We start from the raw sequence: 13744 nt of genomic DNA, 5'->3' as shown, positions 1-13744 counted from the left end.
GCCTGGATGTCATATTTCTTTCTTTTTAATCTCTCCAAGAATCATAACGATAGATTTCGACTCATGACAAATAATTACTACCTTTAATATCAGGGATGAGGAAAACGAAGAGCACCACGATACACGAAAACATACAGAAAAATATAATATAACAACAATATATAATAAAATAAATAAACTATGAAAAGTAAATAAAATAACAAATTTATGGATTTCTCCACTTTCTTCAATCTTTTGGGATTGATTGACAAAGGTTGATTACTAATAGTATATAATCTTTAAGACAGACATCCCATGGATAAATGACACATGAACATCTGCATTACACCTAATTAAGCATATTTATAATAGTTTGATATTTATTCACATTTTTTACTTTTTAAAATTGTACTTGCTTTCACCCATTTCTTAATCACGACTTCCTCAGTTCAACTCTTCCCAAGTTTGAAAATAACAATAATAAATTACTGTTTTCAGTTATAAAAGTTGAGATAGATTTGAATAACACTAGGACAACCAAACATAAAAACCGTTAGATAAAGATGGTACTTATAACATTATAAGATTAATTATACAAAAAATATAGAAACAAAATGATGGATAAAAACTGTTTTAGTTTTCAAAACTTGGCAATATTCTGTGTACATTTTCATCTAGCGAAAACCTCTTACCAAAGAACCCTAAGTTATAAGTTCCAAGTAAAATGCCATCCGTATTATACATCAAAACACAAAATCTAGCGATTAACATTGCTTAAAGATCGGAATTAATAGCGATGTCAGCAAAAGAACAGCATCGCCCTTCTCCAATTATCATCAATCAACAAAATGAAAATAGAACAAAGCTTTTATCTGAATACTAATTTTAACCATGATCTCACCTACAACCTATATAAGAGACAATGATATACTACTACAGACAACTAGAAACCAAACCATCCTTTTAAATCCACATCCCATAGTTTAAACTACGCAGCAGACTTCTGTTTTTTTGGCGCCCGATAAATACCAACAACACAGGCATGATCTCGCTCAAATGGCTCGAGAGTTACTTGCTCGGTCGGTTTGAATTGATCTGCTTTTAACTTATTCACCTCACTTGCAAACACTGCTTCTGCTGGAACGGTAGAGTCTATGCAGTTGGCCTACAAAAGTTAGATACAATGGATATCATCTTTGCCCGTATGGGTTATTATACTATATCACCTCTCATATTCTAGGAAAATGTTAATAAATGACTCACCTTGATTGATATAACAAAATGACCACCGGCTTTGAGAAAATATGACGCATTAAGTGCCAAAATTCTTGCCTGCATTGAAGGGAGGCCAAAAGCATAAGAAAGAAATCACAAGATGGTTTCAAGTCTCAGAATTTGCCCACAGCCAAAAATCCAAATTTGGTAACCGAAGGGGTTATACCAAAACAAGATATACTTGGATGCATCAGAAACTCGGGTTGTGCATCATTCTAGATGTCTTGAAGGGGAATCCGAGTAATTCATCACATGCTTAGCAAATAATATAAGGAGCCTAATATGTAAAAACGTGAGAAGATAAATAGCATTATGCCCACTTTGAATATACTTGCAGGATGACCAAAAATATGAATTATCAAATTACTAAGTGATAATCTTGATCATAACTCAAATTGGTTAGAGAATAAATAAATAGGTATGTAGCACAATAAAAAACAAAGAACTGAAAAGTATAGGACCTAAACAGAGATCCAAGCCTACAGAACTGAACTTACCATATTATAAGATTCAAAATGGATCATAATCGCAAATGAATAATGATGTATAAAAGTAAGAAAGACGGTTAAAGGAAGACAGTTACGTATAAAAAGACTCCATATCTTGAATGATCCAGAATGGTTTACATAATTAAATCCATCATCTGACTCCAAAAGTAAACAGAGCAATCTAAACGAAGGATTTCAATCTTGAGTGATTAGTAAAGATCATGGCCTTCAACCATAGGCAAAAAGAGGCATATAATGGGACATGTGGGAATGAAAATGTCCAAATGTACAGGTGAGAATGGTATTATGTCTAGTATTGGAGATATTCAGAATTGATTGCTGTACATGCTGAGAGAACAATAACTGGGGAAAAGATTACTGACTAAAAAAACAGATGCTTCCAATCCAACCAACATTAGAATGGCAATGAACATATAATTAGAATAACCAGAAAATCTTTAATGGAAGTAATAGGAAGAATGAAATGTAACTCAAAAACTCCAATCCAACCAGAAGGGGGAAGGGGTAAACATAAATAAGGATGCTCGATTGGTTTGACACCATCTATTTGGAATATATGATATAAAACAATGAAAAACATAACAAGATCGGGAAAGGAAAACATAGTGAAGAAAAAGTATGAAAGAAAAATACAATTTCGTAAATAAATAAACAAATAATCGATGAAGAAAATAGAGAAGTAAGCTTTTCTGAAGCATCAGAAACTCGAAACTTACATCATTCAAGAAGTCTTGAAGGGGAATCCGAGTAATTCGTCATATGCTAAATATCTTGAAGGGAAAAAGGATTTATTGATAAAAACACAAGATACAGCATTTTTTATAAGAAAAACAGTTTGAGAGAAAGTGAAAGTCAGAAGACAAATGGGGAAAGAAGAAAAGAGGAACTGCCAAAACAAGAAACCCTTGGCAACTACACTAACTATACAAAAAAGGGCTCCAAGCCAAAAGTACAAGCCCTAATGAAGATTACAAAAAGGATAAGTAGCAATAAATCCAATGATTAAAAAAAGAACAGAGTTGAAAACAATAGCCTACAGCTGAATTGTATCGCACCTACCACATCAGAGAAGGTTAATCAGGTAAAAGGAAAAATAATAGTTATCTAAAAAAGAAAAGAAAAGAGAGAAAAGAAATCATAGAACCATGCCATCAGTTTCAACAAATGTGATGCTTTTAACATACAATAAATAATAAAGACCAGCTGAAAGAAGCAAACGGCGTGAACCTGATCTGGCTGAGCAACATCAGAAAATATTACATCCACCATGCCTACCAACATCCGGTATTTGGCTGGGTGTCTGGCATCTTCAATGATGGGTATAACGTTAGTACGCTTCTTTGCCATGTTGACCAAATCTCTGCCACTTCTATGAGAGAATTCCACAGCATACACTATACCAGTCTGCAAAACAAAGCAATAAAAATTAAACACGCCATCACTTTGTAAAAGACTACTACAGATACTCTATAACTAACTACTTACAGGGCCAACAACATCAGAGACATGAGACACAGTAGTCCCAGAAGCAGCACCAAGATATAACACTCGAGCACCAGGTTTCTACAGTTCACACGTCAACAAATTAAAAGGAAATAATAAAAGTACAATCAAAAGAGCAGACGAGAGATTATAACATCAAAATTGGGGGTAAGCGGCACATACAATCCATATGTCATCAACACCACCAAGAACAGCAGCCGCCAACTTTGACCTGAATGGGTTCCAAACTCTGTATTCAACTTTTGTTCCATCTTCATTCTGAAAGGATAGCATATATAAAGCATTCAGCAAAGTACAATTTGCACACTTGCCAAAATTACATAAATTGAAGTTATGACAATAGAATATTCGTTAATGATTCCCTTCAACAAGGAGTGAAAAGGATTTACAAGCACTAACAAGTTGTTCCAGAAACACTCAAAACAATTTGAAATCATTGTTGCCAACTATAATATCTCTTGAATACATCAAACACTTATCAATGAACTTTCAAAAGCACAGTTTGCCTCAGACTGTGTAAGAGTAGGATCAAAAACAAACAAACATACATTCAGGCACAAACGTTACAAAGGCAGATAGCAGTTAGAAACAAATCACCTGTACGGAAATCCTCTTCTCGTTGTAGACAGATTCACCAGAGACCATATTCTTGGTGACAAGGGCATCTTCTTTACCCTTGGCTATGAAAATCCCTTCATGTCTGTGGGGTTCAATGACAACTTTGCTTCCACCTTTCATGCCACCTCCTCTTCCTCCACCGCGGCCTCTTCCACCACCGCGCCCACCACCGCGGCTCATACCTCTACCTCCACCACCGCCTCTGCCTCCACCGCCACCGCCTCTGCCTCTACCCCTTCCTCCATCACCTCTGCCCCTAAATCCACCACCACCACCACGGCCTACAAACATCCAACTCATTATGACCCACATAAGTGATATGAAGTGAAAAAAATATATATTGGGGAGAAAACATAGTGTAATGAAGAGCTGAAATCAACTACATAGAGAAGCAGATTCAGTAGCGAAACAAATAGATGAACATTATATCACGTCGAAAACATTAATCTTCGAGATTATCAGCATGGGTTTTCAAAAGCCATATCCAAAGAAATCGAAAACACAAGAAGCAGAAGCTGTGCTTGTTTCTTGTACCTCGAGGAGGTCTCATTTTTGTCAACGAGAAAGAACAGAGTTACTGAGCAGCTCGGCGAAACAGAGAGAACGGCACCGGAATCTGTATGTATTGACGAGGGTTTAAGTAGCGGGAGAAGCTAGGGTTTTCGGATTTTCTTTTCTTTTTACTTTTTGTTTGGATAAATATATTTCATTTTACTATTTTAGGGTAAATTTCAAAAATTCACCTAGGTTATTTAAGAAATTATCCAAAATAACATTTTTGCAAAACTAACACCTTTTCGAAAGCTCATTCAAATAGGTTTTCGTGGATTGTTTTGGCCCTTTTGGGTCTTTCTAGTAAATCTTTAGCCAAGTTTCTAATCTTCAAATCAATTTATCAATTATCCAAATGAATTATTTTAGATGGATCTCAAGTGATTGATTTTTATTTTTAAATTTTGGAAAGATTCAATTTTTCAGGAAAAAAAGGGTAAAATATGAAAAATATATAAAATCTCAGTATGAATCTTGGGCAAATTAACACCGAGATCGGTGAATTCTCAATAGATTAATACCAAAATTTTATATATTTTCCATATCCTATTTTTTTTTTTCAAAATTTAATCTTTTCCAAAATTTAAAAATTAAAATGCAATCATCCATCTGGAAAATCTAATAGGTAAATTTATTTGGAAATTTAGAAATCCATATAATCATGTAAACAGAAATTGGCCTAAAATTAGATAAAAATGGAATATAATATCGGTAAAGATAACCGAATTTGAAGAAAATTTGAAAATATATAAGATTTGAATAGATTATAAAAAAAAATAACTAAAATTTCAGCATTTAATCTCTCTAAGATGTATGAAAGGACAAAAGGGCCAAAACAAAACTAATTTAACTACTTTTCGAAAAACGTACTAATTTTGAAAAATGAAAAGTTGAGGGTGCTAATTATGACAATTTATCATGTTATTGCAAAACTTTCCATTTTAAAAATTAAGCCTTCAAATTTATATAAATGCTAAAATTGAGTGAAATTTGACTTCCAAACTTAGGAAATTGTCCAAAATAATACTATCAAATTTTTACTTTTCAAAACTAGTACGCTTCTTGAAAACTCATTAAATTAGTTTTTATGGATTCATCTCGGGCGAAATCAAACCTCAAGATTTAATTAAAATTTTAACTTTTTCTAGGTTATTGATTGCTTTGGCCTTCGAAATTTGGGCAATAATAATACTGAGATTTTACTAATTTTTCCAAATATTATATGATATTTCCAAATCTAATACCAAATCTTATCTATTTTCAAATTTTCTCCAAACTCAATTATTTTTACCAAATCTTATATAAAAATTTTACTATTTACCGATTAGGATTTTCCAGATGAATCTCAAGTGCATTGTGAATTTTAAATTTTGCAAATAAAAAATTAAAATTTGAAAAAATATAAAGAATTTTGGTGTTAATCCTTGGTGTTAATTTTGTTCAAGATAACAAGATTCTTTATATCTCCTAAATCTTACTTAATTTTGACATGTGTTGATATTTGGGTCAAAAGATTTGAAAAATTAGATAAGATTTGATATAAAATTTGAAAAAATTATATAATAATTAGAAAAATTGATAGAATATCAATGTTAACTACACGAGATTTCGTCCAGAAAAGTCCAAAACAATAGATAAATTAGAAAAAGTTAAATTTTTATGGTGATTTATCTCGGGCGAGATGGATCAAGAAAAATTATTGTAACGGATTTTCAAAAAATATACCAGTTTTGAAAGATAAAAACTTGAAGAGGTTATTTCGGACAATTTTCCCTCAAACTTACATAATTATATAAATAGTAATATTTGTATAAGTTTTTTAGAGTTCAATTTTATCATTTGTGGGTCTAATTTCTACAAGTATTGTAATCTCAAGGGTTCAATTTTAACATTTGTAGAAATTTAGGGATTTAATTTTTATAATTAAAAATTTGAGGGTGTAATTGCATCTACTACCATACTTGAGGAGTGATTTTTGTAACTTGCCCTTCATTTTAAAAACAAAATGGAAAAAATAACTTCTCTCTAATAGGTTTTGGGTCTAATTTTCATTTCATTATAGGTTTTAAAATATTGCACATTTACCGAAGAAAAAATGTTTTTAAAAAAATCATTTTTATTTAAACTCTTTTTCAAAAGTTATTTTAAGTAGTTGTCAAATACTTTAATTTTTTCTTCAAAATGATTTATTTCCAAAATTAAGCACTTGAAAACTTAAACCCCTTAGTCTTTTAAGTTTAATTATAATTCAATCTTTCAGTTTCAAAATATTACATATTAACCTTGAGATTTAAATTTTATTTTAATTTAGTCCCTATGTTTCCAAATTTTCATTTTAACCTTGATTTTTTTTACTAAATATTTATTTTTCAATTTCTAGTATTAACGTCTATAAATTTGTTAAAAAAATAATTAAATTTTACTACTTTTTCATCACTATTAAAATTAATTTTAAAATTTCACTAGGTAATCGACAAAGCTTGGAATGGAATTAGTAACATAACAAGCTTGCCACTGAAATTATCTGTGAAATAGTAGATTTGACAATATTACTTCAACTCTGAAATATTTGGCCAACTATTGTAGAAACGAAATGGAAAAGACATTCAGACAAAAGATCCAACTTCAAGAAGCGAGAAGTAATATGAAATAGTATGAGTCTGTCTTAGATACCCTTCAGTTATCAAAAATAGTCTCATTCCTTAGAGACAAAAATCTATCAATGAGAATAGGACGACTGTAGATTTAAACCATGTGAATTTTTAGAAAGGATGGAACAAATGGAACGAATGGGATGAATCTATCAATTTAGACTACGTAAATTTACTTGTAGAAAACATGTGAGAAAGGAAAAAGGATGATGAAAGAACAATCATGTCAAATTCTAGGCCTACAGTGTACCAAAAGGAAAAGTAGAAATTACGAACCCAAAAAATGAATCACTAACCAAGATGGCCATTCAAACTAACATATTGGAAAACTTGAGCATAGTTCAATTGGTTATAATATATAGTCTCAATCGGAATGTCAAAAGTTTAAATTTTCACCTTTACTATTGAATTCAAAGAAAGTTGGAGTATCAATAATTCAAAAATAAAAATGTCTCATTATCCAACAAGAGAAAAATAAAAAGGAGACTTATTCATAACATGTTTAGTAGGAAATAACATCTCAACAAATCAATCTAACTCTCAAAAGAAGAAAATAAAGGAAGTATTTGGTCAAGCATTTTCAATAAACTTTTCATTGGGTCAATCATAAATCTTGAACCAATAATTCAACAACATTCAATCTTATTGCAAATATCATAAAGATTATATCTTCCATGTGGTAAAAATTATATTGCGACCACATCTGGTATTATAACAAAGTTGGCCTGATGACTTGCTTTAACGTTGCAAGTTGAATAAATTAAAGAATGATCAATTTCAACTTACCAAGTGTGAATATTGATCTAGAATAACTGAAAAAGTGAATTTTCTGACATTAAAGATCAAATAAAGTCTCTACTACATGAATATAAGATACAAAAATTCATATATACGTTTATATGACAGACAATCTCAATAATATCATCCTACCTCATACAATCAGAGAGAAGCCTACTACAAAATCATATCAGAACTCTAACTCAATAAAAATCAAGAAAGAAGCCTAGTAATGCCATGAGCAAAATGTTGCAAAATCTCCACGTCCCTGTAAAAGTTGGTCCTCCCGAACTATGTCGATGTTGCCTGACACGAAAACAAAATCATTGAGAATCAGAATGACATCGAGGGAAAGTATAGTGCAAAACGTAGGATCGGTTTGGGGCTAAGGTTGGGGAGGACGGGTTTATTAAAAGTTTTGAAGTTACTTACGTCTGTAGGCTCTGTAGGGCACCACAATATAAAACATTTTGAGGGGGAGCCATTTCAGTTTCCCCATTTTCCTCAGGATTGATAATTTTCATGTATGTTTCTTGGCCCAAATACCATCTATCCAGATTTTCTGCTCTTATGTTCCATGTTCCAACATTATCGAGCGAAATGAGGATTGCAGTCCAGGACCCCGGATAAACCTAAAAAGTAGAGTGTGAGTAATACAAAAGAACAAATGTAACAAACAAATTCAAGACTACTACATGGCATGGCAATATTCAATAGTCGTCTAGGTTGACCAAACAACTAAAGAAGAAAGACTTCTAAGACATGGCGTAACAAGCATGGTTAACATTTGGTTAAACTGAATATATTCGTTCTTATACCTTGCCAGTTATGATACATTGATCCTTGCTCTAAAATTGTGTCATTTTAGTGAAATGACAATGGCTTCATACAACTTAGATGCTTTTGTCAAAAGAGATTGACATTTAAAGAAGAGCATAGGTAAACTTTGTTCAAATTATAGGATACAGTAAAAAGATTAAAATGGTCTGGAACAAATATATGAAATCACATAATATTAAAAATATATCTAAATCCATACTTCTATATTGTTATATTTCATTTATTTTTATAATATCACTAGGATAAATTATTAAAACTACTTTTCACTTTCACATAGTAAGCATGTACAACATTCTATAAATTAAAACAACAGTGAACTTTTTGTACGTTTCTAGAAAAAAGAAACAGTGAGCTTTCTGTGATCCGACCTAATTTCATACTCATATTAGTTCTACTGCCGTACCATTCTAGTTCGTTTACTTTTAATTTAGTCCCTCTATTCCAACAAAATTTTAAAATAGTTCTTCCTAGATGGGCATCTACGTGGCAGCATGTCAAAAGCTACTACATAGAGACACATGAAGTCACTAATGATACCACAATGTCTCTTATTAATTCAAGAACAATATGAAATAAACATCATATGAACTAAACGGGAAAAATACACGACTATACTTAACCTAAGCATTTATTAACACTATGGTGTGGTGAAATGCAAATAAAATAATGGTTGTGACTTCAATAAGAATCCTCAAAGAAATTTTTCATTAGCACGAGAAGAAAAAACCAAAACCAACCTGTGTTGTACAGCGGCTGATTGCATCCCACTTATTGTAGGAACCTCTTTTGTCTTCTGACCAATCACCATAACCCATCCTGAGATGAAGCATCTTTTAGATTTCAAAAACGTTTTAATAAAAGAATGATGATGATTTGTAAGTTGAAAGTCCAAAACATTAATGGAAATAGGATTCACCCTGCTACAAAGAAGGAATAACCATTCACATGAAAACTCTGCATTGTTGTATCATTGTTCTGAAATACAACCTCAATAAAGCCTTTATATGTAGCATTAAGAACTGATCTATCAGCATGTGGCTTCCGGTTCAATGGCCTATCAGGAAAATCAAGTTTGTAAGCTCCCTTCACATTATTCTGGTCAGCAAGCCTGATGGGTGTATCGGGATTGACAAATGAGATACCATTAAGGGTAGCTCTAGGTGACCCACTTATCGTCACCAATGGTGCACTCTTCAATAGATATGTTTGTGTTACATTAATTTGACCATAGTGGAATGATCCCTGAGGATTAGGACGGGCTCCACTTGCAGTTACATTTTGCCTAACAAAGTCAGTTCAGTATCAAATGTTACATACCCATAGCCTGAAACATGTTGAACTCATAAATAATAATTAAGAAGATGGCTTCCGGTAGCAAGGGAAAGCAATCTGGGCAATAATAGCACTTAAAAGTTTGACTTCAATAGATATAGAAAACATCACTGTTAAGGGGAAAACATGTCAATGTCAAATATACTTGCAAATAGTAGAATTTAACATTGCACCAAAAGTGCAAGATTCCAACACATCATAGAATAGTTAAAACCAAAATAATTGAAAATCAGGTTCTTTTGTCCAACCTCAAAACATTTCTTGCAGTGTTCATCGTAAAAGTAATCAGCATTGTATAACAGGTGACTAACCCTCTAGCAAAGCTTTTAATGCTCATCAGTAGCTGATCCATAGAAACTAAAAATTTGAAGCAAGTTAAGAACATACCTAACACTCCTCGCCTGGTTCATGGATCTATCTTTGTCATATGTGTCATTAGGTGGGTCAGGAAGAGGACCTGTTGCCGGCCCTTTAGAATTAGAATAGTGCAAGATGGCAACTCCTGTGACCCTTTCCCAAGAAGATCCATTCACAAACCTAGCACTTGCAACAATGTAGTAATCGGAGCTAGCATTCTGATCCATGGTAACCAAGAATGAATAGGACTGCCCAACATGAATATCAAAATCTGTGAAATTCTGTTGAACTGTGTAATGTCCCTCGGTTTCTACTAAAAGCAGATTATGATTCTGGATTCTAAAGTTCAAACTAGTTGAAATACCAACATGATGCACACGAAGCCGATAAGTTTTACCTGCATCACATAATGTCAACATCGATCAAGATCCTGGCAGTCGAAAACTACTATTCTGAAAAACACACATGCAACAAAACCCTGCAGTGCTTCTAATATAAGGTCACTGCTACATGTGCAAAAGAACAAGGCCACTCATTTTAACATATTCTTATAGCATATAGTTCCTTCTCACAATCATTGTCTTCTTTTGTGCATGTTATAATGTGATAAATAATCTGATACAGAGCCCTATCTAAGGAAATAATATACAGTCAAATTTCCATATCAATGTAAGATGGGAAAACTTACCTGAAAGGAAGAGTAGAATCCGTAGAACTACAATAATTTGATAGATTATAAAGAACATTACCAGGGTCTACGGGAACAGACTCATGCTCAATGCCTGCAGGAACGAGAGTTGAGTTGTACTGATAAGGCCCCTTTCCATTGATAAGAACTCCATCAGGTATTCCAAGGTCCTTTCCGGCATCAAGTGTAGCCCTTAGTGCCTGAGAGAGAACAGAATTAAACTGCTAGTTATGTTCCTTTCATTCACATGGAAACACCAAAATCAGTCTCAATATTGACCTTATGATTCTCTGTGTACCAATCACCAATGAGCAGTATAATGTCCCCATCTGGTTGTGCAAAAGGAATAGGGATTATTTCCCTGTTATTGAGAATAAAAGGACCAAAACCGCCAGATGCCCTCTGAAAGTTCAAAGATGGAAAATATAAAAAGCTCCCAATTTGATCCTTCACTTGAAACTGGTAAGTCCAATTCCACTTCGGAGGAATAGGGCAGTTGGTGCCAAGAAGACCATCCTGCCACGAATTACGTCGCATTTGAATTCCAGGCCTGTCACAACAAACCATCTCCAATCACATAGAAAGCATGCTTAAACACAAAATTCATTGCCATGGCAAGCTGCACACACATACAAAAGTATGTTACCAAAAGCAACCTACCAAGTGAGAAGCAGATCTTCATCCAAGTCGTTCCAAACATTGACCACCACATTGTTATTCGTTGTGGCATTGATGAAGGGACCAGGAAACTTTTCGTTAACTGCTATGACCTACAATAAGAATTTACAAATAGAGTCGGTTAACATGATTATATCTGCATCAATGATTTCACATTTCCAAAACTCGAAATCTCTTATAAAGTGCAAGTGTGGTGAAAAGGGCCAATATAAGTTATAAGTAGGGGGAATCCAATAAAATCAGAGAAGAAATCAGTTAAAATTCACCAGCAAAGACAGTAAAATGTAACCTTTCAAATAAAATAAAATAGAAAAAAAAAAAAAAAAAAAACTAATAGAAGAGGAAGATTATCAACCTAAAGAACAAAGAGAAGTGTCTTAAAACTACCATAAAAGGCAAATCAATGTGGCACAGAAAGCATAAATTAAAAGCACAGCGAGAAACATATTCCCGTTTTCTCCAGCATTATTCTCTGTTAAGTGTTAATTAAACAAACCACAGTCCTAAAACAAAGATTCTGAAATCAATTCAAGATTCACTAAGAAATCTACATACACACGTTCACTCAAACCATCACTTTAGAGATGGCATTAATCTTGAAGATCACTAACAAGGAACCCCCCAAGTCCAGAAAAGGATAAATACATCCACAAGTCAACTCGGGAAGTTCCAAATCCAAGTGAAAAATCAGTAACACCAAAACAAAAATCTGTGAGAAAGACAGACAGGAAACGAAGGGAATCCAAATCGGAAGGAGAAACAAACGCCAACCCACAAATCCTCAGTCCCAATCAGAAAATAGAGTGCTATACAGTAGTGAAACAAAAACAAAGTGAAAAAACAGACCTTTTGAGGAATGCCGAGAGGAGAAGCAGTGATGTAAGAGATTCGAAAATCATAAAAAACATATGGGTCGCCTGCAAAGCTAAAGCTGGGGAAAATAGCAATGGAAATGAGACAGAAGAGAGACGTAGTGAGAGAAATTGAAGCCATTGTATCCTTGCACTTACTGCAACTTCATTAAGCCAGAAGCTTTACGAAGTTTTGCATGATACAAAAGCTCAAAAGAAACAAAATGGCTAGAGGGAGAGGGCCAGTGTAGTACTGAAACTTCTTCTTCAGTAAGTAAATTGAATATGTGAGTTGCGAGGGGAAACGAAGGGGGAAATTTGTCACAAATACCACCGGCAACTTTTCATATTTCAAAATTAGAACCTTTTTTAGAAGTTAGCCTGATAACCATTTTTGCTTTTTTAAATTAAGTTTATATTATCTACTCTTCTCATGATAATTTACATCTTTCTTAGTTATAATAATTGAATTCTTAACTAAATTTTAAAAACAAAATTAACTTTTTAAAAATTATTTTTTTTAGTTCTCAAAATTTGATTTAATTTTTTAAACCATTTGTGATAAATAGATAATAAGGAATAAATATGGAGGTGGGAGTGGGAGTAGTGTTCATAAACTTAATTTTCAAAACAAAAAATAAAAAACAAAATGGTTATCAAATGGGATCTTAACATCTCATATTTATATAAAAAGTTAATATTTTCAAATTATATTCCAACTCTTGATTCTTTTGAGATTTCTCGATGACTAGATGAGAACTAGAGGTTCAGATGATTTTTCTAGGTCTCAAAATTTTTAAAATCATTCCAATTTTTTTTTTAAAAAAATCATATGACTATATATTGTTTTGGTAAATCCACTTAGATAATCGATAAATCAATTTGGAAATTCGTGTGAACATAAATTGGGCGTACAATTTGCAAGATTATGCAAGGTTTTATATGAGATTTGGGAAAGATTACAATCAATAATTTGAAAAGGAAGTAAGAATTGATATAAGATTTGGAAAGATTGCATAATATTTAAACAATTATGTGGATCTCGATTAATCTCGAACAAAATTATACCATAAAGCCCAAAATTATCGATTTAGAAATTTGGAAATTCATATAATTGAAACACAAATGGCATGA

At 32.7% G+C, this 13744-nt stretch overlaps 2 protein-coding genes and 2 non-coding genes across 4 annotated transcripts; all 4 read right to left on the bottom strand.

The window, feature by feature from the left end:
- Positions 1–695: 695 nt before the first annotated feature.
- LOC120068115 (rRNA 2'-O-methyltransferase fibrillarin 1-like) lies at positions 696–4434 on the bottom strand. Its single transcript, XM_039019812.1, has 7 exons — positions 4419–4434; positions 3864–4165; positions 3429–3524; positions 3249–3326; positions 2991–3167; positions 1243–1311; positions 696–1144 (listed from the first exon to the last, which is right to left on the bottom strand). The coding sequence occupies exons 1-7, from the start codon at positions 4432–4434 to the stop codon at positions 968–970; spliced, it is 915 nt and encodes a 304-aa protein (XP_038875740.1). The 3' UTR covers positions 696–967.
- On the bottom strand, positions 1441–1512 carry LOC120068684. The gene has a single exon (XR_005479315.1). It is a non-coding gene; the product is annotated as a small nucleolar RNA snoR60 (small nucleolar RNA).
- On the bottom strand, positions 2457–2528 carry LOC120068683. The gene has a single exon (XR_005479314.1). It is a non-coding gene; the product is annotated as a small nucleolar RNA snoR60 (small nucleolar RNA).
- A 3491-nt stretch (positions 4435–7925) lies between the features above and the next one.
- On the bottom strand, positions 7926–12949 carry LOC120068114 (monocopper oxidase-like protein SKS1). Its single transcript, XM_039019811.1, has 9 exons — positions 12606–12949; positions 11742–11851; positions 11361–11631; positions 11143–11281; positions 10424–10790; positions 9621–9986; positions 9442–9520; positions 8297–8496; positions 7926–8170 (listed from the first exon to the last, which is right to left on the bottom strand). Exons 1-9 carry the CDS (start codon positions 12750–12752, stop codon positions 8068–8070), a joined length of 1782 nt encoding a protein of 593 aa, XP_038875739.1. The 5' UTR covers positions 12753–12949; the 3' UTR covers positions 7926–8067.
- Between the last annotated feature and the right edge of the window lie 795 nt (positions 12950–13744).

Source organism: Benincasa hispida, chromosome 12 (genome assembly GCF_009727055.1).
Source record: "Benincasa hispida cultivar B227 chromosome 12, ASM972705v1, whole genome shotgun sequence".
Taxonomy (NCBI): Eukaryota; Viridiplantae; Streptophyta; class Magnoliopsida; order Cucurbitales; family Cucurbitaceae; genus Benincasa; species Benincasa hispida.
This window is presented reverse-complemented; position numbering and strand designations above follow the sequence as displayed.

Bases quoted from the DNA above. Each gene is read 5' to 3' on its own strand.
- LOC120068114 (XM_039019811.1), bottom strand. From the start codon at position 12,752: ATGGCTTCAATTTCTCTCACTACGTCTCTCTTCTGTCTCATTTCCATT. The intron at 11,852-12,605 runs GTCTGTTTTTTC...TTCTTATTGTAG, and splicing joins CTCTCGGCATTCCTCAAAAG to GTCATAGCAGTTAACGAAAA. The intron at 11,632-11,741 runs GTAGGTTGCTTT...TTGTTGTGACAG, and splicing joins GAAGATCTGCTTCTCACTTG to GCCTGGAATTCAAATGCGAC.
- LOC120068115 (XM_039019812.1), bottom strand. The intron at 3,327-3,428 runs GTATGTGCCGCT...TGTGAACTGTAG, and splicing joins GTGTTGATGACATATGGATT to AAACCTGGTGCTCGAGTGTT. The intron at 3,168-3,248 runs GTAAGTAGTTAG...TTTGTTTTGCAG, and splicing joins TCTCTGATGTTGTTGGCCCT to ACTGGTATAGTGTATGCTGT.